The 25,680-nt window shown below is 42.1% G+C and overlaps 1 protein-coding gene across 1 annotated transcript in view; it reads right to left on the bottom strand.

Annotated features, from left to right (window-relative positions):
• Positions 1-25,680, bottom strand: part of adam12a (ADAM metallopeptidase domain 12a) — a 108,819-nt gene that overhangs the window by 7,348 nt on the left and 75,791 nt on the right. The window contains exons 13-22 of the mRNA XM_074663538.1: positions 14,108-14,285; positions 10,649-10,738; positions 10,141-10,336; positions 9,917-10,025; positions 8,371-8,569; positions 6,878-6,955; positions 3,761-3,869; positions 1,778-1,913; positions 1,576-1,690; positions 314-559 (exon numbers count right to left, since the gene is read on the bottom strand). Of these exons, the coding sequence (XP_074519639.1) occupies positions 314-559; positions 1,576-1,690; positions 1,778-1,913; positions 3,761-3,869; positions 6,878-6,955; positions 8,371-8,569; positions 9,917-10,025; positions 10,141-10,336; positions 10,649-10,738; positions 14,108-14,285 (1,456 nt within the window). The remainder of the gene's footprint in view (positions 1-313; positions 560-1,575; positions 1,691-1,777; positions 1,914-3,760; positions 3,870-6,877; positions 6,956-8,370; positions 8,570-9,916; positions 10,026-10,140; positions 10,337-10,648; positions 10,739-14,107; positions 14,286-25,680) is intronic.

Here is a 25,680-nt window from a genome sequence, read left to right as displayed (position 1 = left end):
TTGGACACACTTGCTCACTCCAGTTGCTGTTTTCATCAATCCCACCCCTCCCCCTCCTCTGAAAACCTGGCTCCATTTTCAATATTTATGTGGCGGTTTTGTATTGTAGAATTGAAGTCTCGCTTGGGTGATGCTAGCTCCTGGGTTAACCTTGTTATTTTATTGGACTGTCAGCAGGCAGGCGGTATATAGGAAATACAAGAAGCATGAAAACGGCCATTTGGAGGCGCAGTGAACAACAGTTTCACACGGGCCCAGCGGAGAAATTACAGCGAGTTAACATCATCAAATAAAAGGTGTCAGACTCACTCACCATGACCATCCTGCAGGAGTTATGGCGTGACGCGCTGCGAAACGGCGTCCCTCGGGGCGCGATGTGGATGTGAGGTGGAGGTACGGGAGGCCTGGGCTGAATGGGGCCGGGGGAGAGGGACAGGGTGAGAGACAGGGGGACAGGGTGGCTGAGGTGAACCGGAGGGCACAGGGGCAGTCTGTGGAGGCTGTGGTGGGAGGGGTAAGGGGCTGGAGGGGGCGCTGCCTCGGGCCCCCGGTGAGAAGGCTGTGGAGCAAAGATGAAAGACAGAGGAGAGCGTCAGAAAAGAGGGAAGCGTCTGCTTCCTATCAGGGACAGCCGTGCCTGAACCATCTCTTCCTCTGCTGGTCTTCCTGACGCTGTCAAAGGTGTATAAATCAAATCTTCCCGGCTCATTTTTCTCCCAACTCCTCTTCAGGTAACCCTTCAAAAGCCCACACACACCCAGTGAGACGGATCAGACGGAGAACGGAGCCAAAATATGACACTGCTTAGCATACAGGCTCAGCCAGATGTGCACACAGAATGTAAGACACAAAGCACGCACGAGGCGCTTTTAAACAGCTCGCTGTGCCTGGAAAATGACCTCACCTGCACTGTGCTGACATCAAACAGCCTTACATCCTTTCTCCTCTTACCGTTGACCCCAAATGAAAACCACATGCGGCTAACTGGAAACACCAAACTCATGCTAATGTGCAACAGCTTTTCCCCTTCGCTTGCTCGCTGTGTGCCACCATGAAGCACAAATGTCAATCCTCACACAGCTGCTCTCTTTTCCAGCGATCGATCACAGGCCTCTCCCCATTACAAAGCACGTCAACGCACTAATAAAGTGGTTAAGACACACAGGCATGCAGGAATTACAGGAAAAACTCTGATCTCTCCTGCAATTATCAGCACCAGGATGAGTCTATTTCTCAAGTAAGCAGCCAGTAAACATTCCTCACGCGCTGATAAATCAATTTCTGTCTTAACAGGCAGCTGTTAATGACAAGAAATGTATTCAAGTGTCACGAACACACTGACTCCATTATCATCACCTCCTCCTCGTGTCTACAAACAGAGGGGGAGATTTAATTGGATTTGAATGAGCTGCCATTTGTGTGAAAACAACACGTCAATCCTGCTGAGGATGATTTGTGGAGAGTATTACAGCGTGCTGCTGATGCGTTTGTTCAAGTCAGATACCGTCCTTAAGAAATCTAATCTGTGTGTGTGTTTATGTTTGGCCTGTCATCGAAGACGTGTGGTGCAGCGACCTTGAAGATGGTGGCGCTGTAGGGGACAGGCGGGGCCGGTCGAGACGGGGACGCCGTGCTCACCGATGGAGGCTGGTGAGGAGGGGAGGGCCCGCTGATTACAGCACTCACTGATCTGGAATAGAAAAGAGTAAATAATACATCCTCCTTGATATTTATTAAAAATTTAATTTAATTTAATTTTCCTTCAAATCAAAATTACCTTAGCTTCTCGATCTGGTTTTTCTTCGTGGTGGAAATGAGGCCAAGGAGGGTTTTTCTCTTGATGCAGATGATCAGAGCAGCTCCAAGGACAGTGAGGAGAGCGACCAGGATGCCTATAGTCAGATTCCTGCTGTCTGCTCATAAACACACACATGGAAATAATGTACAATCAAGTTATATCTTCGAACAGTTTACATCTCTTTTTTTTATGTCTGTGGTATACGCAACCTCAGTGAGAGGGAAAAAAAACACAAAATCAAGATTCCCTTTGTTTCTTAGCACATATGAATGATGGATATAAGGGCCTGTTTCCACTAAGAGCAGCGCCAAAAGCCACAAGCTTTAAGCGCTTCTTACTGTTGTTTTGAAGCACTTCCACTTCTGTCATTAGTGATCACCAAATATGTTTCAAAATATTCTATTTGCTTCTTACTTTTTTATTCCAGGATAATTTCAGAGATATATTTCAGAGAGAATGAAAAAAATGTTAACATGAGTTGTATCAAAGCATAATTAGCATCCTTACTCTAATATGATATCAAAAGCTCCGTATCCTTTTGGTTTTAATTGAGGTTTAACACCACAGTATTAAAACAATTCATGTACGAAAAACAAGTTTTTTTATTTTGTCCTTTTGTCTTTTTTTTTTTTTTTTCACAAAACAATTCCATTCTAACTAATGTGTCTTCAAATCCATTGTTTCAGTAGATAACTCCTAAATGTTTAACTGTGCATGCTCATTTCAGTAAATTGTTTCAAAATTATACAGTTATTTACAAAATAACCTGAGTTAGGAGTGGAATAATCATGCATTAACCAAAATTATTGTAGAAGGTTCACTTAAACGTGATTTAGATATTTGGCATTATTGCCCAGCCTTAGATCAAATCCAGTCTACTGTTTTTCTACTTTATATCATTTCTCCCTTTCACCCTGTTTCCTGCTCTATTCACTGTTCTGTCCTCCGATTAAAAGCATCAAAAGCCTAAAACAAACAAACAAACAAAAAACAAACAATAAATCATAAAATAAAAAATGGGTGCTCAGAGTTCTAAAACTGCTGTTAGTGGAGACGGGCCCTTACTGTTGAGATTATTTGTTTTAACATAATACTACATAATGTAATCCAACATCCCCGTGTCCTTTACAGCCACTTTGGAAGAAAATATTATTTACATAATGACGGTTTAGGTGGCACTGCATGATGTTAACCCATGTTCCAATCTAGACTGTGTCCTCTCTCTTATATGTCACTTCCCACTCTTGCCCTGTTTTGTACTCTGTCCATTGTCCTCTTCTCTGATTTGAAGCATAAAGAGCCTGAAAAACTAACTTTGAAAGAATGTGTACTTGATGATGGAGAAATGCAGTTAGTGGAGACAGGCCCTTACTATTAAGATCACTTTACTCTCAACATTCAGCAAAGTGCACCCACATGTTTGGATCACATCATGAATTAACGTGACCGTTTCTTACACATCAACTAATGAAAGAAAACAATAACAACATAAAATGCTGACTGAGAAATGGTTTCATTGATTACAAATGACTGAATTATGTCCCTTGGAGTGTGTGGTAGAAACTGCTTCCATGGCAATAGTAAACCCTGTTTTCTCCTGAAAATCAGTCTGTTATAACTCACGTTAAAGCAAACATTTCCACTGATTGTGTTAGACAAGATGAAGTGGGCTGAGAGAATCAAAGCCACACTTGAGTTGTGTTTTCTGCCAAATCACTGTCAGGTCCTGTGCCGTGCTGCGTTTGCTGTTTACGCCACATGTCCTGTTTGATTGTGTTGATTTATCCTACAGATTTTTGTGCTTTATGACCTCTTGTTTGGGTCTTTTTCTCCACACGCTGATGCCAAATTTACAGTATGTCTGTCAGTGGGTTGACATGATGAGAGTTAGCAAACACGGTCTCAAAGAGGGCCGCTCAGACTGCGGAATTCAGCCCAGTCACAGTCTCATCACTGACTTACCTGCTAATCTGATCGGTCCACTGTCCACGCTCCCTCCAAACCCCGCCTTATCACAGAATGGCGGTGCCCAGTGAGCCTCACAGTGACAGTTCTTGTTGTTGTTGCACACCTGCGACACATTGACAGGGCAATTACCTGTTAGATGAGGCCAACTTGCAATCATCATCTTGTCTTTTTTCATGCAACATTTGAGCAGACGCCATACGGAACAATCCATTAATATGCAGCCTCTGCTTTCATCTGGCTGCACTGGATACGCTAATGGTGACAAATGAGTTGTGGTTATGAAATTGGATGCAGAGTATAACAGCACTTGGTCGTCAGATGATGATTATTTTCAATGTGGATTAATCTACTGATTATTTTCTCGTTAATACAGTAATCAATCTACAGAAATTCAAAAGGAAAGGCAAGTTTATTTGTAGAGCACAATTCGTACACAAGGCAACTCAAAGTATTTTACAACTATAATAAAATAAAATCACTTAAAAAAAACATTAAAAATTCAATCAAAAAAGAAGTGCAGATAAAATACTATGAGCTGTCAAATGCAAAGCTACAAAAGCAGAGCTGTTTTAAAGTCTGTTCTCTGAGCGGCGAGAAGCCAGAGCAAAGACCTGAGCACTGGACTAACATTGTCGTATTTCCTGGTTCTAGTCAGGACTTAAGCAGCAGCATTCTGGATGTACTGTAGCTGTCTTACAGCTCATTTAGAAAGCCCAGTGAGCAGTAATCCAACCTGCTGGGGACAAACCCATGGATCAGTCTTTCTAAGTCAGGTATGGGCAGTTCTACTTTGATTCAGCCGTTTTCAGATGGTAAAAAGCTGCTGATGTTATTGATTTAATGTAGCTGTACATGTTGAGGTCTGGGTCCAGTATGACCCCTAGATTTCTAACCTGGTTATCAACATCCAAAGAGAGACTCTCAAGGTGACTGATTACACATCCTTTTTGTTTCTGTTGACCACACACAATGATTCCAGTTTGACTGACTTTAGCTGGAGGAAATATTAGGGGTCCCAGGATTGACCCCTGGGGAACCCCACAGGTCATAGCCATTTGGTCTGAGACACAGTTGACACTTTCAACAAAGTACGTCCTGTCCTTGAGATAGGACTTGAACCAGTTTAAAGTAGTACCAGCAATTCCCACCCAGTTTTCCAACCTCGATAATAAGGTCACATGGTCAAAGGCAGCGCTAATATCCAGCAGAATAAAGGGCCAATCCCAGCGCTACCCCTTGACCCTTAGTTTTGCACATGCAGGGATGTCCAAACTCTCTGTAAGAGCAAGGGGAAGGGCTGTACGGCCCTTGAAACTAAGAAAAAACGGGACCTCAATTGAAACCAAGGGGTATGACAAGTTTCCCATAACATCATTTTTTATTTAATCAGATATCCCATCCTTTACTACTTCATGCTTTGAATTGTTGGTTGTATTTTAAAAACGCTCGTTAACTTGATATAGCTGACACTGCTATAGCAACAGCTGCAGCTAATAATATGTATAACGATGTTGGACCAGGGTGACAAATTCATAGCAAACAGACTTCACCACTATGAACTGTGTTTCATAAATGATAAGACAGATAAGCTGCATTCAGGAGCTGCATTAGCTACACAAGCTATGGTAAGCTATGATAAGAGAACGCTACAGTATTCAGACGCTACATAATATAGCCTCCTAAGACTGTAACGTTTGCTTAGTGTTAGCTTAACATAGCTTAGCTGCCTCGTTACTCATGTAATGCAGTACATCCTGGTGAAGCCCATTTGCTGTGAATTTGTCACCCTAACCTGAGGTTTATTTTCAGTTTCTAAAAATGTGTTTGGTTTAGAAGTGAACAAACAGTCGCTTTGCCTGTGACAGCCAGCGTGAGTCTAGGGGTGATGACGTAGCAGGAATCAAGTGGCATTTCATTTTGAAGAAATGTGTTGTCGATGAAGGGTAAGACAGGGTGGATGGGCAAGAGTGACAATTGGGATTGGCCCTTAGAATGAGACTTTCCCTGTGTCTGTTTGAGCAGATATTATTTGTCACCTTGATCATGGGTGTCTCAATGCTGGGGCCTGAAGCTTGATTGGAAAGTATTAAAAGAATTGTTTTACAGGAGTTGAACGGCAAGTCAGAAAAGCAGTACCCTCCTGCTGATGACAAGAAGCGCTGATTAAAAAGGGTTTTCTAATAGACTTCAAATCATGCTCCAGATGCTCTTTGTGGAGTTTCCACATTCAACCACAAGCAAGGCCCCACTTTGTAACTCATCTGATATAAAAACCAGATTCTTCCTCCCTTATTCCACATTTCTATCTCTCCTCCTTGTCTTCCTGTCCTGCGGAGTAAAAGCAATGGTAAATTCAGCATGGATTTCCCAGCAGGGTAATGCAGAGCAGGTGAGGGCCTCTTTCCAAGGCAACATCTTGATCTAATCTGCGTAAGCGGGGGTTGCCCTTGTCTCCTAAAGGAGTAACATCTTTTTTTATTTCCGTGAGTAAAACTGTCCCAACAGTTTCATAGATACGTCTTAATTGGAGCTAGACAAACAAATATGGCCTTGTAATAACTTGATGATGTTTCATTTTAAGAGACAATAAAAACAGTTTCCTCTGCTGCTTTGGTTAAGCCGTCACAGTAAAAGCCTCTGAGGCCTTTCAATGAATTCAAGGGTTATACCACAAAGCCACATTTTTCATCTCGAACAGGCCAACCCTTAGACGTTTGTCGGGTGGCATTTAAGAAAAATCCAATAACCCATGCCCCCCTCTCTGAAAGTCAAACTGTGTCATCATTTGGCCAAATAAAGCCTGGCCCTCAGATTTCTATACAGTTTTTGGGGACAAGGACGACTGCCTGAGATCATGATGAATGGCGCTCAAAGCCGAGCATGAATGAAGCCATTATGTCTAATTGATTGAACCTTTCAGCAACCAAGAATGATTGATTGCCAGGGCTGAGTAATGGCTCCCTAACCGGCGTACACTGGGAGTTTTGAGCAAATTACAGCCAAAATGAGCTTCTGTGTGAGGAGGGGGATGGGATATAGAGTAAACAGCTCATCTAGAGAAGGGGGGGTTGAGATAGAGAGGAATCCAAAACAGGAGGAAACAGCACTCACCCCTCGACTGCTGCATTTCGCTGAGCAATCGTGCACCCCGAAAACACTGACGTTCTGGCACCGCCGGTTCAGACACATCTGCGGCACAAAGAGGAATAAAAAATTGATAGTCTGAGCTCAGAGCAAGCAGTAATATTTAAAAGCCTTTCATGTTTGAAAGGGAAATGAGCTAACTTTGCCACAGACAAACCACTTCAACAGCAGAAAAATGTAACACTCTGGTTGTATTAAAGCTGCTTTTTAAAGTTATATGATACCAGACGAGACTGTGGGCGCCTCAGACGCTCCACACCCCGGCTGAAAGTGAAGATGAACTTGGCAGCGACGGGCACACACACAGTGATGCCAGGGCTTTTGACAGATGAGGGCTGAGGCAGGATCCTCCTTCAGGGTGGAGGCTCCCGGGGACGTTAATTCAACTAAATGGATTAACTGTATCATTGGAGTGACCAACGGATGAATTGATGACCTCTGAGAGATGCCAAACAGACTGAATGATGCTAAGTCAATGAAGTATGTGGGGCCAAAATGACGAGAGGCCACACCCCGGAGAGCGTCTAAGTCATGGCCTGTCGCCTTACATCACTTTTCCACTCTTACTTCCAATTCTTTTGGAAATACTCAGTAATTTCTCTGCTTTCACTTTAAATATAAAGTCTATTCTTTAAGATTCACAGGCTGGGGTAAAAAATCAGGTGAGCACTGACTAAATGTTACTTCAGGACCACATTCATCGTCATCACATTAAAGGCGCTGCCCGAGTGGCTGCCTGTTGCAGCGGTTCTCTCGTCATCATTGTTTTTTTGTCTCTTTTTGACTACCTTTGGTTACCTGCCATTACTTTTTATGGCTCATTTGTTGGCCATTGACACCAAACTGGATGCAATTGCAGTGGTGTTTTTACTTCTTTTTGCTTCTGTTAGCAGCCCGCAACATGTGGATGCTAACCGGTGCTGGGACTGGTGTTCTCTGTGAGCTGAGGAGAGGGAGGTAAGGATGACATCCTGTTTGAGCTAAGAAGAGATAACATCCACCTGTCCTTCCATCCATCATCACACCAAATGTAAGATCAATCTCCAATAAGATAAATAAGCTAGCTTTGTTACACCAGCACCAGAGTAGCATCATGCTATTTACAGACATGGCTAACGGAGCCAGCACTAGACACAAATGCCCCATTGGAAGGATATTACCTGCTGTGAGCAGACATGACACAATGAGCAATATTAAACAAACCAGTAAAGAAGTCAAGCTCAATCATGGACCCTGTGGAGGTGGAGGCTGACTGGAGAATAATAGCCAAACTGTCATCTATGATGGACTATTTTTCAAGGTATTATTTTATTCTGTGCATATATTCTTGAGTCTTTTGCACAAGATACTTCCTTGTATTGCTGCTGTGACTATGAACTTCCCATTGGGGATTGATAAAGTGCATTCTATTCTGTTCTATTCTATTCTATTCTATTCTATTCTATTCAAGCTCCTCTCACCATCCCATCTCCACATTTCGTCCCCGTCAGCACCAGCCCAGGGTCCGGCATGTCATCGCCCAGGTAGACATGTGTCCCCCTGCACAGAATCCTCCCTCCGTCCTGCAAAGGGATGTTTGTTTCTATGGAAACAGCGTTGGTACCAATTACAGGCCGGTTAGCTCCTCCTTGGCACTGAATTTTGCCACATTTAGCATCACTGCGAAACAAAACCAAGCACAGGGAGAAGAAGCATGTGATAATTGAATTACATGTCACTGTTTTCCCCAAGTGTGCAAATACACAATTATTTCCTTCTCACTCTTTGGGTCCAATTAGGGAAAGAGCAGAACAGGCAGCTTGTTTGTGCTGTTTTCAGAGCATCACCTGAGAGACTCTGGAACTTTCTGCAATTCACAGAGTGACTCTGTAACCTTCAATTAGGGCGGCAGCTCATTAAAATATCTTTTGTTCAAACTGTCAGTAATTTTGGGAAGCATCTTGGTCTCTAAAATGTCAGAAAGTGGGCGACGGTAATTTCTTCATAATTAAAGCCACTATAAGGTTTTTTTTAACTTGTTATAACACAGTGAAACTGAAAGTGATTTCTGCCCTAATCAGTATCACTTTTCATCAATTAACATGATTACAGGGAATAAAGCCAAAATATTATTTAATAATAATAATAATAATAATAATAATAATAATAATAATAATAATAATAATAATAATAATAATAATGAATTGACTGAAATTTTTCAACGTATAAAACAACAGGGATGTTTTTTTGCATTTTGGTAATACAACTTACTCTTTTTTCTTTTTTGAAGCTAGTGATCTGGACTGATAGATATGAGCTTACTTCTATTTAACAAACAAACAGTCAAGTGAATTTTATGCCTGTATAGAGTAATAGAAGGGACAGGTGTTTGATATAAAACTCTGAATAAGTCAAGGAATTTAAAAAAGTCAATAAAGTTAGGGGGTCTGTGGGAATGACCCCCAGAGGAAAAATGTCACGGTGGCACGGTCTGCTCTGCCTGGACGTGGTCAAACTTTAATGGTAAGCTCTGTCATGTTTACACTTTGATATTCCCCTGGTACTCTTTTCTTTGGCCAGGTAAAGCCCAAAATTAAAGTCCGGACATGACAGGCAGCACACGCTGATGCTTGGTACCATAAAAAAGCCTCCAACTCAGAGCAGGCATCACGGAGCAGACTACATTGAAATGCCAGATGCAAAACTACACTTGTGTTACAGAATTCAGACAAATACAGACATTAAAAACAGAAGTCTGCTCCACTTTTTTTGTCTGATTGACACTGACGAAAAATATAACAGTTCTGAAATTGACGGAAATCTGTCGTCGGGACGGAGAACTTTAATCCCTGTGATTAATAAACAGCTCAGCTTGAGTGATTCTCATCCATTTCCACTCAAACAAGAAAACTCAAACCCATTATTTTCTCCACACAAGATAACTACCGCGTGTGCCCTTCACCGCACTGTACAACACACATACAATTAACCGCTTTCATCAGTTTCCATGGTAACAACAGGTCTTACTGTGCATCACATTTAGCGAAGGAGCCTTTAGAGTCTTTGCCACAGTTGCCGTAGGGGTCTCCTGCTGAGTTGACCCTTCCAAAGCAGATGCCTGGAGCCGGCTTTGCACCTACATTAACACAGTGAATCTCATTAAAGGGCTGCCGACCAACACTGGACCTTTCATGAGTACTGTAAGCCAGGAGAAAGAGGGCGGGGGGTGGGTCTCTGTTTCATGTCCATACCTTGGCCCCACAGCGTAATACACTGCTGCTCATGAGTTTGGCAGATGCCGTTGTAACAGTAGCCGTCCACGTTGTGGCAGGCGTGGCCGTCGTGTAGGTAGACGTTGGAGGGGCAGTTGGGGCTGATGCCAGTGCAGAATTCAGGGAGATCACAAGAGTTGCTGGATTCACGGCATGGAGTTCCTGCTGGCTTCAACTGCAAAGAAATACAGACGCAAGTCAATAAGATGATGAATCATAGGAATTCCATCAAACAAAGTCCCAGTAACTTTATTTTACCACCTAAAGGTACCAGCTGGAGGACTTCTGGGTGAGACTAACTGGCCCATCTTGATAATAGATCTTTAAGTCTTGGAGAGAAGTCTTGGAACAGTGGGCTAGAGTAACATTTTACTAACCACAGAGGAAGTATCCAGGACTAAAAGCTTTAATTATTTTTGGTGGAAAAGCAGCTTTGGTTCAAAAAATAAAAATTAGTCATAGCAGGTTGATTTATTTGTTACTGTACCTGACAATCCTGGCAGCACTGACCATGTGCACACACAGCATCCCCCTTCAGCGTGCAGGTCGTAGCATTGCAGCAGGGATTCAAACATTCCTTCAGATGGGAAGGAACAGAAAAAGAAGAAAAGGAGAGGGGGAACAAAGGTAAAAGAGAATTAACTCAGCACAAAGAGATCCTATTTCACCTCAGAGCAAAAGCTGCGGCTTTGTTATCAGAGGGGATGCAGCCCAAGCGGGACTGTGTTCCCAGCAGCTTAAAGAAACCCGACAGAGAAAGGGAAAGAGCAGTTCCTGTTTCTCTGAAAACAATGTTTCCCTCTGACAGGCTCTACATGTCAGTCAGATCCCTGGAAGCATGTGCAAGGTGGAGAATGATACAGAAAAATGAGGTGAAGATGGACGCACTGCAGGAAATAATTTCCATTATTTGGCTCCTCTTAGTTTGAGCTTCTGGTACCCCCATTGCCTGTGAGTGTGGGCCCTGCTACAGAGATCTGTAGGTGTCTGCTCAAAGAATCGGCATGCCACTGATCTGAATAGGGCTCGTGCCACTGGGCCACTTTAAGCCACCTAAGTTAGTCATGGCATTGTTTTGAGTGAGCCCTGGAACCATCTCCTAAGTGAAGGCCAAGTTTTATGTAATGGGGGATGTCAGAGACTGGCCATAGGATGGGCATCCTGAGAAGAAGCCAGTCATTCATCGCACCAACCAAGAGTCAATTGCAGAACAAGCCGTTGGGCATGGGTACAACTCACACACTCAGCTCTTCTGCTTCCCACAGATGCATGATCCTTACAAATGTGGCTCCATAGGGAAATAAACAGGTTTTCCACAGGTTTAAGAAGACACAATTAAGAAACCCACAAAACATTAGACGTCTGATGGACGTGTAGATCAAGGGGCTGTTTACAGGACAACGCTTTTAGGGTGAAACGCAAAAGTTTTGTTGCGTTTCAGCCTCGCGTTAACACAGAAACAGCCGACCTAAAACCCAAACTTTTGAAAACGGCCTCCAGAGTGGGATTTTTCTGAAACGCTGCCGACACTGTTGCTGTGTAAACAGTAAGCTGGCATTTTCAGTAGAAACGCTGACCCCGCTTCGTGCGAGCACATACAACAGGACAACAGTACCATTGTTACGATCGTCGCTAACTACTACGTTGTGCTTGTGCTGCTCAATCTGCTGTATCTGCAAAATGAGCATCTCTTGCTCCACTTCTGAACTTAGTATTCCCCAATACACCAGATGATTGGGCCAACTCTGCTTCAGTGGAGATCTCCTTAAAGTTTCTTCTGGACAGCGCCAACAAGAGGCCTGGCATGCTTGCTACAGCATTTTCAGTCCCTCTGAGTTTCCGTGTAAATGCAGCTTTTTTAGCGTTTTCAGATTAAATGTTGTCGTGTAAACGGGGCTCAAGTCTATTTCACATCTGTCGGTCCATGAAAAATTCTGGACACCTACACAATGTTGAAATTAGGTCTGCTATTTAGACATCTAACCGTGTCCCCACTTGGACGTCCTTTCAAAACACATATTTGTATGTCAATTTTTTTGAATAAAAATAATATTTCAATTGTTTGTTATATTTCCTGTTTTTTATATTTCCTGTTTTAAATTCTAAACTGTTTATGTGTTATCCTGTTCCAGTTAATTTCTCTGTGGCTTCATTTGGCTCAGCAGCAGGTTTGAAGTGGAAAAGTAATTTGGGTGGCACTTACACAAAGGAACTGTGGACTTCATAAATGGACATTCAGCAGATGCTGGGAAAAGACATCATCTGAAGTAACAGTCTGCACCTTCAGGAGACCAAAATAAGACGTCCAGAAATGATGCTGAAAGGACATCCTTTGAACATATCTTTGCACAGTGGGGATCATCTACAAAACTCCAATTTGTTTTCTTTATGTGCTATTTTGAGTCTTAAATTCATAGGACCAGTAGCGAATCATAGTTTAGGTTGTTTCAGGAGCACATGGCCAAGAGGGGGACAAGCCACCCCTGATGAATTCTCTGGACACACCCCTGCTGTTTGGTGTAACAGTCTGACATTGCACAAAAAATCTTGCAAAACCTTCCAGCCAGTCAGGGCTTTAAAAACGCTGCTTTGTTTCTCCAACACACTCTTGTCATAAATATTTCTTTATGGAATATAATTTGACTCATCTGCAAAAAAGATGTTAAAACATTTTTGAAAGGCCATTCTGGCAGTGCAGAGTAAAAGAGAGACACAGTCCACGACATACCTTCCCCATCTCAGCACGGAGGCCCATCTGTTTCATGTTAGCTTTTATCATGAACCGTGTCCCACACCAATCCACAGCCTTCTGATACAGATTCAATCGAGGCGAGGCGAAGACGTGTGGAAGGTGTGCTTGTGCATGTATGATCTCACACAGAGCCGAGCCGAAAGGGCCCTCCAGGGTCGGCTTGCTCTCCCTTTCTGCTATTAAGCAGCTCTCTGAAGAGACCCTACAACCGAGTGCGAGCGAAGGCTGGGAGGAAGTAGATGGATGGAGCTGGCAGGGGACACAGCTGACATGATGGGCCTTCCAGAACTTGTCTCTGCCTGAAAACCATTAAGGGCCTTTCCCATGGTCCCCTGAGCCAGAGGGAAGGCGGAGGAGTGGCGCTGAAAAGAAGTAGCCTGTGATTGTGCGGACTGGGACCTAGGCTTTTTAATGAGGCTTTTTAATGGTGGAGGAGAGGTGCCGTCTGAGCACTCTGATCTGGCCTGGGCTGGCGCGAGGCCGCATGGCTCTGTGGAGAGCTTTATTATCGCTTCTGGCCGGGGTCTGTCAGGATTAGGCTGGTTCTTTGTTTTTAAGGACAAGGCCATTTTCAGCCTGACCCTGGATGAAGCCTGAGCGGCTCAGAGAAAACCCGCTGAGCATTAAGGTGTAAACCAATCATGAAAGACAACAAGGCATTCATTCTTGTTGGCGGTTATGTAACTCTAAAGAATCCAACACATCACAAGAAATCTTTCATATTTCCTGGTACTGTCAGCCTGTCTCTGCTGATTGCCAGTTGCATCATGGTTGACTGTTTCATCATGTTTTAGTCGCTGTGGAAAACACAGTGTGCCTTCATCACACCGTATGTGAGCCCTCACCCAGATTGATTTCAATTATTCAGCCGTCGACAGGGGGCTAACACCTCCACAGCGCACAGAGAGCAAATCCACGCTCTCATCATCTCTAAGCTCACTTTCTACAGACAGTGTTTGCATTACGAGAGCGCTGCATCGCTGGCTTTTGAAAGTGAGTTTGTTTTCACTGTAGGAAATGTGAGTTTGTGCCATGTGTCTGTCAGGAAGGTAACTGAACCTCTCCCAGCACTTCAGCAACTAGCAATTTATGGGAAAAAGGAGTGGAAGAGATTCATTTTTTTTCCAAAGGGGCATAAAACAAAAACTCTTCAGACATAAACATTCTGTTTGCTGTGATTTGTTGCACCCTCACCTCAAGTTCCCCACAGTCACACTCCTCTCCTTCTTCCACATAGCCGTTGCCACATTTCTGCCCGCCGTACAGCACCTTGACTTCAGGCATGTTGAAGAGACACATCCCGACGCCTTTCTCGAAACTGGCTGTCAGGTCCTTCTTGCTGCAGCTGCTGAACACGGTCGGGAAAGGATACCTGCGTCAGGAAGAGACATGTTTGAGTGACACAAGGAGGAAAAGGACAATCAAGTCTCCCCATTTTCTGCAGGGGTCCTCTTAGGTCTGATTTAATCAGCGCTAATTGCTGCTAATCACAAAATCAATTAACTACTCAAGCCTCTCCAGAGCTCCATCAGCATGCAAACAGCACTGGTGTCTCCTCTCTGTAGAGAGTGGGAGATCTGATAAGGCATTCTTTATGAGACAAGGGATTATAAAAACTCAAAAAGTGCTTCCTTTGCAGAATTGCAACACCCATAAATTTGGGAGAAACAGGGGATGGCGTGTTTTTAATATTGTTTTTGGAGCGGACGGAGGGGGTGGTCTGCTCCATGGGGAAAGCACACCGCCCAGGGCTCTGTCTGCCAAGAGCTTTGTTGCAGACCTCATGTGGCTTTATTGAGCTTTTCTGTGATAATATAGTGCCTTCGATGACAGTGTGTGTGTTTCTGTGTGAATACGTGCAGATTTTATCTCATGTCCTGAATGCGGCTCTTGATAATAAAGCACCATATGAGATTTTTTAATACCTCCACCCACACCATAAAACCCAGCCTATCAAGGCCAGAGCGAGTGAGACTGTACGTAATATTCACACTAAATCTGGCCCCGTCTTCGTGCACATGGATGAGTGGAGGTATGAGACAACATGAGGTCAACTTGGATCCTCAAATGTTTCTTTTAATATGCACAACCCACCCAACAGATGGCCTGGGCTGTGTGGACGCGGATTACTCGTAAACCTTTATTATTAGGCATTTATTTCAATGATGTTATGATGTAAAAGTGTCAAATTCACAGTCATTACCAGATCTAAGCAGCGAGGATAGTCCAGAGTAAACAAAATGTCTTAAGTTCAAATAAAAATGAATTTACTTACAACTGAAAATACAAAGAAAGCCAAAAAACTGTTGATAAAAGCAGATTTATATGAATTTTGAATCCCATAAACCTCACATTTTGGGATGGGTAATATGGGATGTGTTAGGACACTTGCATGTTTACAATCATGTTGCATCACCTCTTCTTTTGGAAGCACTGAACATCTTGGAACCAAGGAGAGCAGTTTCTGGAGTCTGAAATGTTGCCAGGTTATTTCCTGATATTAGATTCAAACAGTATAACACTTTGGGGTCTCCTTTGTCACGTTTTTTTGATCATGTTGCGCCAGATTTTTCCTTTTTTTATCACTATTTGATTCCTCGAGACTGCAGAAAGGCCAGTTGAGCAACTGAACTCTCCTCTTAAAAAGCTGTGGTGCTGTAACACGTGCAGAAATGTGAAAACCTTCCCTGCAAAATTAGAGCACATGTTCAGAAAACTATATTATTCAGCATTGGTGCAGCATCCATGGTTTCCAAAAAGAATGCTAAGTTCTAGCTTGTCAAACCAAGGGGGGACTGTCTCACTTTTTTGTCTTTTCATCTTGAATGGACCCAAAAAGTTGCCAGCATTTTTGCATCATGGTTCCCAGACAACAGACAACTGGCTCATCCATCCTTTACTCTTGCAGGACAACAGGCCTACAGTCTGTTATTTTAGGATTTTTTTGGGATTTGTAATCAAAAAAAAAAAAAAAGAAAGAAAAAAAAAAGGTTACACAAAGACATCTTGCACACTGAGTCTGATGCATCTATTTTCTATTACTTGCGAAAGTTCGAAGTAAGAGAAAAATAGCATTATCAAGCAGGGACGATGACTTTGTAGTTCTTTCACTATGTAAGAAAAGAAAAAGAAAACACTGGGTCCATCTACTCCCAAAAACAAAACAAGGGCAAGGAGTGTTTCACCTGCCGGTAAAGGAGCTCAAAATTATCCTGATCGCTTCCAGGTGCATTTCAGGATGTCAGTGGTCTAGTTTGATACACTGCTTGCTTTATTGGAAACACACATTAAAAAGAAGAACATTAATTTCCGCAAGGCAGTTGATCCTGAGCAGTGGGTTTGAGGTAGACACACACACACACACACACACACACACACACACACACACAAGTCTGAATCTATCATGTCCTCATAGTCTGAAATTACAGAAAATGTGTCAGAAAATGTGAAAATGTGACGTTAAAAATAGCCTACGGTGTCACTGAATAGTCAAAAAACCTTCGAAACGACTGGGACACTTTCGAAAGAACGCAGAGGATCATCAGGCCACAAATTGACCAAACAAGTTTGAAACTGTGTTGATTTTAAGTATTACCCAATTTTTTCAGTAGTTTGTTCAGATCGTCCCAAACTTTTTTTTAAATCATGTTGCTGTCATCAATCTTAAAATAAGTGTTGTTATTTTTCAGTTTCAACATTTGATTTGATGTCTCTATCACTATTATTCAGTTTCATATAGGCTTTGAATGATTTTCAGAAACCACCACATTCTCTTTTATCAACATGTCACACACCGCGCCAACTTTCCTAGAATTGGAGTTGTAAATGACAGCATGGGAAACTGGCTGGATATCATATGAGGCGTTTATGGACATGAAAATGACAGCTCTGAAAGGGCTGTAAACATGTCTTCTTGCAGCTGATTGGTTACTGGTCACACTGTGGCTCTATGCAGTGATATACAATAGATTAGATTAGATTAAAGATTACCTGAGGTGGACTTTCGGTTTGTCTTGCCATGAACTCAGACCCATTGGCTGAATCACGTAAGAAACTACATAACCAACTCTTTCTCTGGACTTTTTCCATTTCCTGGGAGGAATTTCAAACTGTGTTTCCCTCTGATTGGGTTCCACATCTATAACAGCCCCAAACATGTCATGGTGCTCTGTGAATGTTTTGACATGACCTCATTCACGGCTTGCCTCTGATTTCCCATCCTGTGCAGAGGGCGGCTTACATCAGCTCCTGCTGCTGACCCCCCCACCTTCCCCCAAAACACATACCCCACAGCTCTCTTACATCAATACTCTCCCAAAGGTTGTGTTAGGTGAAGTGGGGTACAGCTAACAGATCCCTCTGGATTAAAGCAAAAGATCAGAGTGGATTTGTAATGACATGAAATGGAAAACGGAAACAGCAATAAGGAAAAGCTGTAATAACAGCCATTACTGCTCCCCTCCTTCTCTCTCGGCACCCCTAAAGATCTTGCGATGATGAACAGCTGTCAAGGCTGCTGTTCAACAGGCGGTCCGCTTGCTTAGCAACTGCTGTTGTTGATTTCCTCTTTGCCCCCAAAGCCAGAGCCAAAATTGCTCACTCAAGTTGCTGCATTTATTCAATTTCCATGAACTCAGCCCTGATCTTTGGTTACCAGCCCGTGCAATCCATGACAAACACCAACATCCCTGTGTTTCCTTTTTTTTTTTACAACTGAAGATACATGTGTGGCTCAGGATACAGCTGTTCTTTATGAGAGGCAATACAGAAATAATTGGTCTACCCTCCAACGGCCTGGTCTTGGGAGGAAGAATAATGGCTGTGGAAAGGCAGAGGCATCCATGAGTTACAGTGGATGGCATTCAGCAGCTGCACTCCCCGAGGCTACGACACAGCCAGGGCCAGCCACAGTGGGCACATCTGGGGCTCATGGCAAACTAAACATACTCCAGACAACCACTTACCCCATGGGAGTCTGGGCCACCACCTCAAAAGAAGAGACCCAGTGTGACTTTGTGACCTTTGGGCTTGTTCTCATCTGGTTCTGGCTTCACAAAGGATGAGCAATGATCGTCTCTCCATGCTCTCTTTTTTTCCCCTCTGCTGTGCTCCAGTTTCAGATCAGTTCTGCGTTCTTTGCTGGCTCTCTCCCCCACCGTCAGGGTTAGACAGCTGGCTCTTCAGCTCCAGAGGTGCTTCAGTTGATGGTTGATAGATAGAGTGCACAAAGCAATCACTGGGACTAAATTGCAGCCATGGCAAAACAAGGCTCTAATGGATCTGTGGGAGGTCTGGTGATAACGAATCATTCCCAGATCTCTTAGAGGCCCATATGATCTGCCCCACTCTGTGATTGTAGTGCCAAGCTCAAGGTTGTTGAAAGCTAGAAGCCCCTGCTTCTACGGCGTAGGAGTCGATGAGCTGTGACCCACATTTTATGTGGAGAGTTGGTAAAGAAGTCTTCAACAAGTACTTAAACACAGATTAGACGAAACTATACGACAATTCAAAATCAGAGGACATTTCACAAGCTTTTGATTATATTGGCATAGAGCTCAAAAATCAGAACTTCAGCATCTCCAAGAATCACAATATTCCCTAAGATCAGTAGACAGAAGTATTTACTATAGAAAAGGGACCAGTTTCTAAAAAGTATGTTCATTTCAGTACACCACCATGTGCTTTTAATCAATTTATCTTTGTTATTGCTCATAGACAAAACCCTGTGTGAAAGTTTTTGGATTTGGCCTCCCTTATTTTTTATCTTATCAAATGTATGTATAAATAATGATTTTACTCTTTTTTTTACATAAATGGAATTTCCAATGGTACATTGAACATGTATTTATGAGTTTCATGTTGTTTTGATTTGGATTATAATGTATACATTTGGGCCTGATCTTCTAAGATCCCTAATCACAAGCGCTAAATTGGGTTTACAAACTAAGAAATTGCAATTAGTGGGTGTGTTGCTGGTGATCTACTAAGACTGCATGTTCTGATGATCTGTATGTATTCTGCATATTCATGAAGGCAAACACGCTAAATGGATTGCATGTGCTATTTTGCTCATTTGACAAACCCAATGCTTGGTGCACCAAGTTAGTAAACCAGTGCTATCAGGTTTTCACATGTTTTTATAAACACCCAAGTGCATAGTTTTTCATATTAGTTTCTACAGGTTTCTAGAATGCTCTGGGACTCCTCTGCTTCAACATACTCCACCCATGTGACATGGATGTGATCAGCCCATGGCACTAAGGTGTTATCAGTTTGTTGGCTATTTTTAGGTTTAATGTTTCTCATCTTCTGTTTGACAGTTACCCAACAGACCCCCTACAGGGGTAGAAATTTTGGTGTTGTCGGCAGGTGCCAAATGCCAAAAAGGAGCTCTCTAGCTTTCTATCAAAATCAGATCAGAAAGATGACAGAAGCATTCAGATTAGTGAGTCTATATTTTTACTTCCTCAACAACTGTGAGCCAGCATTTAAAAGAAAAAAAGAAAAAGGGAATAGTTGTGGTAGCATCAAGAACTGGAACAGAAAGTATAATTTAGACAAAAGATTTCTGAAATCAAAAAGCTTCTCCATAATATTCAAATCTTTTCAGAGCACTGCGGGCTGTTCACCCATTTCCTGCTCAACTGCTCCACGACCAACTGATTAAAGTCATATTTACACATACAATTATTATTCATAAATCCAAACTTTCCCTCCAGCAGTTAGAATACTGTTCAGCTAAAGTATCACATTAAAACCAACTGAGTCCTTTCACCCAAACGTGGCTGGGCAGGGCTGTTTCCTCCCAGCCGTTGTGTCCTTATGGTTCGGATCACACAGACCACAAAGAACATCCTGCACAGCTAGTTTGTCACAACTTCTCAGCCATAAAACACTGATCAGGCTATGATTCAGATCTGCCGGCCTTTCCGCTGACGCATCTGCCAAAACATTTCCCTGAAACCGTTTGCAGAGAAAATAAAATATATGTGAAAATACTGGCTGACCCTACTCTTGTTTTAGAACATTCAGAAAGACCTTGATCATCTGGCACTAATGTGAACACAGGCTGATTCAAACCTGACTGTGACAGTGTTAAGTCAAACTATGAGAGGTTAAATAAATTATTTAAAAAATAGCCTTTAAAACTTGCTAAATATAGTGGAAATAACTAAGAAGTATAGCTTATTTGTGTTTGTGTGTTTTTTTAATTTCTGTAAGTTTCGGTAAAATAAAAAAAAATCACGTGCAGTTATGTAGATAAATAAACAAATAAATGAGGACTTAAAATAATAATGGTCACCTAATGCTGTTAACTAGAGGAGACAGCGACTATTTAAAGTTTTACAACGATAAACAATCGACATCTTTTGTCTCTTGACAGAGCAGATTTCCTTCTGGTAGGGTTTGACCTACTTTCGCGCATTATGCACCTGAGACAGGTGAGGGACGTGCGTCTGCCACATAGCGTTCCCCGAAAGATTCAAAACTAAAATAGCGGAGCCGTGAAGACATCTTAAAACTGCAGAAACCTAAGAGGCAGCTGGTAAGAATCCTGACCTTCTAAACAATTGTAGTTCGGTAGACGTCCCGACGATGGTGGCATGGTCGCGCGCACGGCCTGCGTTCTGCACGTGCACCTTCGTCCCTTTGTTCTCGTTGTTCTTGATGTTTGTCTACTTAACGCCGTAAAGAAACGTGATAAAATACCAACAGTACATAAAAGAATCATAAATGAATGAATATTTGATAGTTGAGATTATTCCTTCTGTTAAAGCAAAGCAAAACCTATTTTAGTGTTAAGCTCTGGATTTCCAAAGATTAAAGGAAATAGTTTCAGTTATTTGTAAGCAAACCACAAGTTGTATTTAAACTTAATTTATTTAAATTCATAGGTTTGATGATGATTTTTCTTTCTTTAAAAATGCTGAATCTTCATGCTTCTTTGATGATTTATATGACTTTCTAACATTGTTGTATTTGGTCTGCTTACTTCTTTACCTTGAAACAGAATAAAAAGAGTGAAGTCCAGTCTACTTTGGGCAGTTTATTGTTCCTTTTTAAGTTGGGATCCCTGCACAGCTGAAAAGAAACTTGACAGACAGCTTTAGCTTTGACAAATATTTCATACTTGCCTGAGTAATCCAAAACCACAGTGCTGCACTACACATCTAATATTCATTTTACGGCTTCCTTTGCTCATGTACAGCCTGCACTCGAGGCGATGACATTAGGTGATATGATCTGCCACGGCCTTTGGTGCCAGGCAGTCTGGCCCACGTTGTAGATACTGAAGAGCTTTTTTTTTTTACATTGATTTCCCTATGGACCCAATTAAACAAGGCATGGCAGAGAGTTCCTGTTCTTCAGTGGGGCACGGGTCACATTTCCATCGCATGCCTTTGACTGTGACTCACTTTCTGTGATTCCTGATTATTTCATGACGGGGGAAATAAATCAAATCTCCTTCTGAAGGTGATCACGCACTGCACTCATCACTTTACTCAAGGCCTTTCTGATGAGAGGCTGAACCACGTCCTAATAACACACCCTGGAGTCCTTCTGTCCATCTCAGCAAGGATGACTAAATTTGACGGCAAATGTCTGAGTTCATCTTGAGATAATAAGTGTAGATTGAAGCGCTGCAACTTTTTTTCATGCTTCAGTAGATTTTGAAATTGTGGTATCATCCACACACATCTAGAGACTGGCCATCAGGGCATATAAAGTATGCTATCATTTCATGAGACACTAATTTTCTGAAAAAAATGGTCTACAAGGCACATTAACTGTGGCATCATCTGCATACATCTTGAGCCAAGCAATCAGATCTACAATTCTTTCAATGTAGTTTAATTGGACAGAAATATTAGTGTCATCTGTATAAAAGCTGAGCTTTAATGCAAGAAATTCTTAGAGAATTTGTCAACATGTAGATTAAAGTATCATCTGCACACAGAATAAGACTCATTGCTCATTAGACACATAACTATTTGGGAAATTAATCCACAACTTCTATAAGTCACAATATCATTTACATAAGTGTTGATGCTAGCCATTAGATGCACAGTTCCAGAGAAAATTTCTCAATGAGGCAACAAAACATCAGGAGAGACGCCATCAAACACACAATTCTTTGCAACATAGCTCCATCTGTTCAAATGATGGTACCATTTTCATAAATCTGGCTATAAGTGGGCGTTAAAAATCGTATACATAAACTGTGGTATCATCTGCAAATATCTTGAGAAAAGCATCAAAGATGCACATTTCTTATACAAATTAGACTATTAGGCATATCTACCATGGAATCATCTGCATATAACTTGTCATCGGTCATCAGACACGTGGTCATAGTGAAGATGGGTCTATAAGACATATCAAGGTATCATCTGCGTACACCTTGAGCCCAGCTATTAGAGGCACAACTCTTTTACTGTGCAGCTTGGTTGTTATGTTTGTGTGTGTTTTAAGACCTAAAAAACCTCGAAGGATGACAGACACCAGCCTGTTCTCATTAAAATCTAATGGAGGGATGGAGAGGGGGGATGCGACAATTGGCCGTGACCAATGTGAGCAGGAAACAAGCAATGCTCAGTGCAGATGTGCAGCTGGCACTGGGACAGCATGTAGTTCCACTACCCCCAACCACCGCCCCGTGACCCCCTGAAATGCAGTATAACAACAACAAACTGGATCTTATTATCTCTTCCACTCTATTCCTGGAGCCAGAGCGAGGCCGGGACAGCTCATTGTGTCTCTATCTGTGCACAAGAGTGACAACGAAGAGTTTCCTGAGCTGCATTTGAGCAACAGATAAATAAGAACAGAAATAAAACAACACAGGGTGCTCCTCGCTGACTGAGTGTGGGCGAGTTTTGCAAGTACTTTCAATTACTGAATGCAGAGGCTGGTAATCATTGGGGCTTTTGTACTCCTCCAAGTCCCGGCCTTGTGAAGAGGCATTCTGTATAATCACATTGTGCTTTGAAAAGAGCTGGTGGCTTGCCTAGAAAAACATGGCAGTGGATGCTGTAAACAAATAACTGTGGCTGCTGGGTGATGAACAACATTCAGGTGATTGCAACAGAGCACATTTGTGTGGCCACATGGCATTTTAAAGCGTGGAGCTGCGTGGGGTTTGAGCTGGACCCACGGGAGATGTACTGCCTCCGGCGGAGTGTTTGGTGCTGACCTGGAATTAACCAAGGAAGCCGAATGAGGGAATAAAGAGTTCCTAAACGTCATTATTCAAATGTATTGCTTCCTTAATCCTAGATTAAACAGCAGAACAGCAACCTGGAGCACTTAAGAGGAGTAGAGAAGATTATTTTGAAACCAAGGACTGTCTTTTGTCAGCTGGAAGGAAAAATAAAACAGTCCCTCTGGAGAAAATAACACAAAACTTAATATTCATGGGCATTTTGTTTTTCTCTGTGTTTGTTTTGAACTACAATGCTGCGCTGTTACACCGCACACGACTTGAGATTGTGATTTTCAGTGAATAGAAAAAAGTTTGCCACACAGTGTATAATACACAGATTTCAGAGTGTTTAAGTATTTATCAGACCAGAGGAGAGAGATTTTCTTGCATTAAAGTTGCATGTGTGTCAAAGAATAGAATCACTCTGTCTGTGAGTGTGAAGAAAAGGGGAGACATGAACTGACAGGGAGGGGAAAAACGATCAAGACGACTGTTTTTACGACCTTTTTATGTGTTTATCTTGTTTCCAATTTTAGGACACAGTCCTTGTCCAGGGTTTCCCTCAATCAGAGTTAAATATAAATCACCCTCTTACATCTGAGCTGTTTTATGTGTCTATAATCAAGAATAGTATAACCATGTTGTTCATGGGCCCGCTCCAAACCAAATACAAAAGGATGTTTCCAGCATAAACACTAATCTGAGGCTCCCACAGACCGCGAAAACCTTGGGTTGGAAGCATTTTGGGGTGTTTCCATCAAGGATATCCCTTCACTCTGCTCAGTCTGAAACAAGGTTTTAGACGTTAAAATCTACTGAGAGCAGCTTTTTTTATTGCCATTAGTAGTTAAATGCTAAATCTACCCTGTGACAACGCTACTCTTGGCCAGTGCAATTTTTTCATTTTCAGCCAGAGCATATCACTACTCAATCTTCTTGTCATACTGGATGAAAACTGTGGGAATAAACCTTCTTTATGTATTAAAAGCCAAACATTTGGGCTAGTGATGAGTAAAAATAACTGCAAATGCACCAAAAAAAGACACATGTTCTCTTACTAAGCTTCTTAAAATAAGATGTTATACTTGTTTGAAACTTGTGATAACTTTGCTGCTAATTATTTTTGATTATCTACGTAGCCATTCATGTAACACTGCATGAGAAATGAAAATTTGAATCTGGTTGAAATTTATATAGATTTTCGGGATCCAACCAGCACAAACCTTCATCATCTAATACCAATATTAATTCAACATTCTCTATCCCATAATACGACCATCAGACTAAGAATTGTGTTTTGGCAACTTTGTCTTTTCTAACTATGTAATCCAAAATCACATAAAGCATATTTAAATTGTTAGTGTAATCATTTTATGGGATTGTAAGTGTGTTGGCAAATGTTTGTGTAATTTTTGGTGTGGCCGAACGAAAACAGGTTGTTGATGTAATACACTCATATTGACGTTGAGAACACAGAGGAGCATAGAATTAGGTTAAATAGATCTGGCAAATGAACAGGCTGTTTCTCACTGACAGTAGTGTTCACAGACTTTTTGAAGGGCAGGGACAAACAGAAAAACATAAGCCCATACAGCACGCTCTCACCACCCAAGAAGGCATGTAGTTTTGCTTCCCAAGTGGGCACCTTAGCATCCGGTTTTGCCTCTCAAGAGGGCACTTGAGCACATGATTTTGCCTTCCCAGAGGGCACTTCAACAAGCAGTTTTGCCTCCCAAGAGAGCACTTTGGCGCTCATTTTTTACAGTTTATAGTTAACAGTTTAATTTAGCAGACGCTTTTGTCCAAAGCGACGTACAACACAAGCAAGAATTTAGACAGAAGGAAAACCTTGTTAGTGCAACAACAATGCTACAAGTTATTTGGCTGCCATTAAGTGCAAGTTTTATTTTATTTTTTTACAATAATCAACACACCGACAAACCACAACTAATTGCTGCAACAGTTCATATCAAACTTCAACAACATTCAGAAGTAGTGCCAAAAAATTGTAAGAGCTGACTCTTAGACCTACTGACTTGTTCTACCCCTGAGAGCAAAGAGGAGAAAGGTCAGATTAAGTGCACAAGTTAGGTAACTTCATTCCACCATTTGGGCACAACAGAGGAGAAGAGTCTGGCTAGTGATTTGGAGCTGCAGCATGTGGTTTTGTCTCCAAAGAGGGTACCCTCGATTGGGTTTTTGCCTCCAAAGGGGGCACCTTGGCGTGTTTTTTTCAACAACTTGTCTCACTGTTATCCGATCTTACTTGTTAAGCTGGCAACTTACACTGGATATCAGATCAGATCGGTGCATCCCTAGCAGAGAACATTAATATCCCAAAACAAGATTTAATCCTCTACCTGTCGAGTGGAAGTGACTTATTTAAAGAGTTATGACGTATTTTGTCTAAAACTCACTAACTTTGCTTCAGAAGATTTGAGCTTTTGCATTCTAGCTCAAAAACCAGTACGTTACCCAGTGTCAGTGATACAGAAGATTCCTGCCTTTTCTAAAGTCTACTGTACCATAGGCTGTCAGGATTCATGTTACTGAGCCGTCTTGG

The sequence above is a fragment of the Halichoeres trimaculatus genome, unplaced genomic scaffold (assembly GCF_033239565.1).
Source record: "Halichoeres trimaculatus isolate MK-OKI-2021-1 unplaced genomic scaffold, fHalTri1.1 fHalTri1_scaffold_23, whole genome shotgun sequence".
NCBI lineage: Eukaryota > Metazoa > Chordata > Actinopteri > Labriformes > Labridae > Halichoeres > Halichoeres trimaculatus.
Note: the sequence above shows the minus strand (reverse complement) of the source record. Positions and strands in the feature narration are given on the sequence as shown.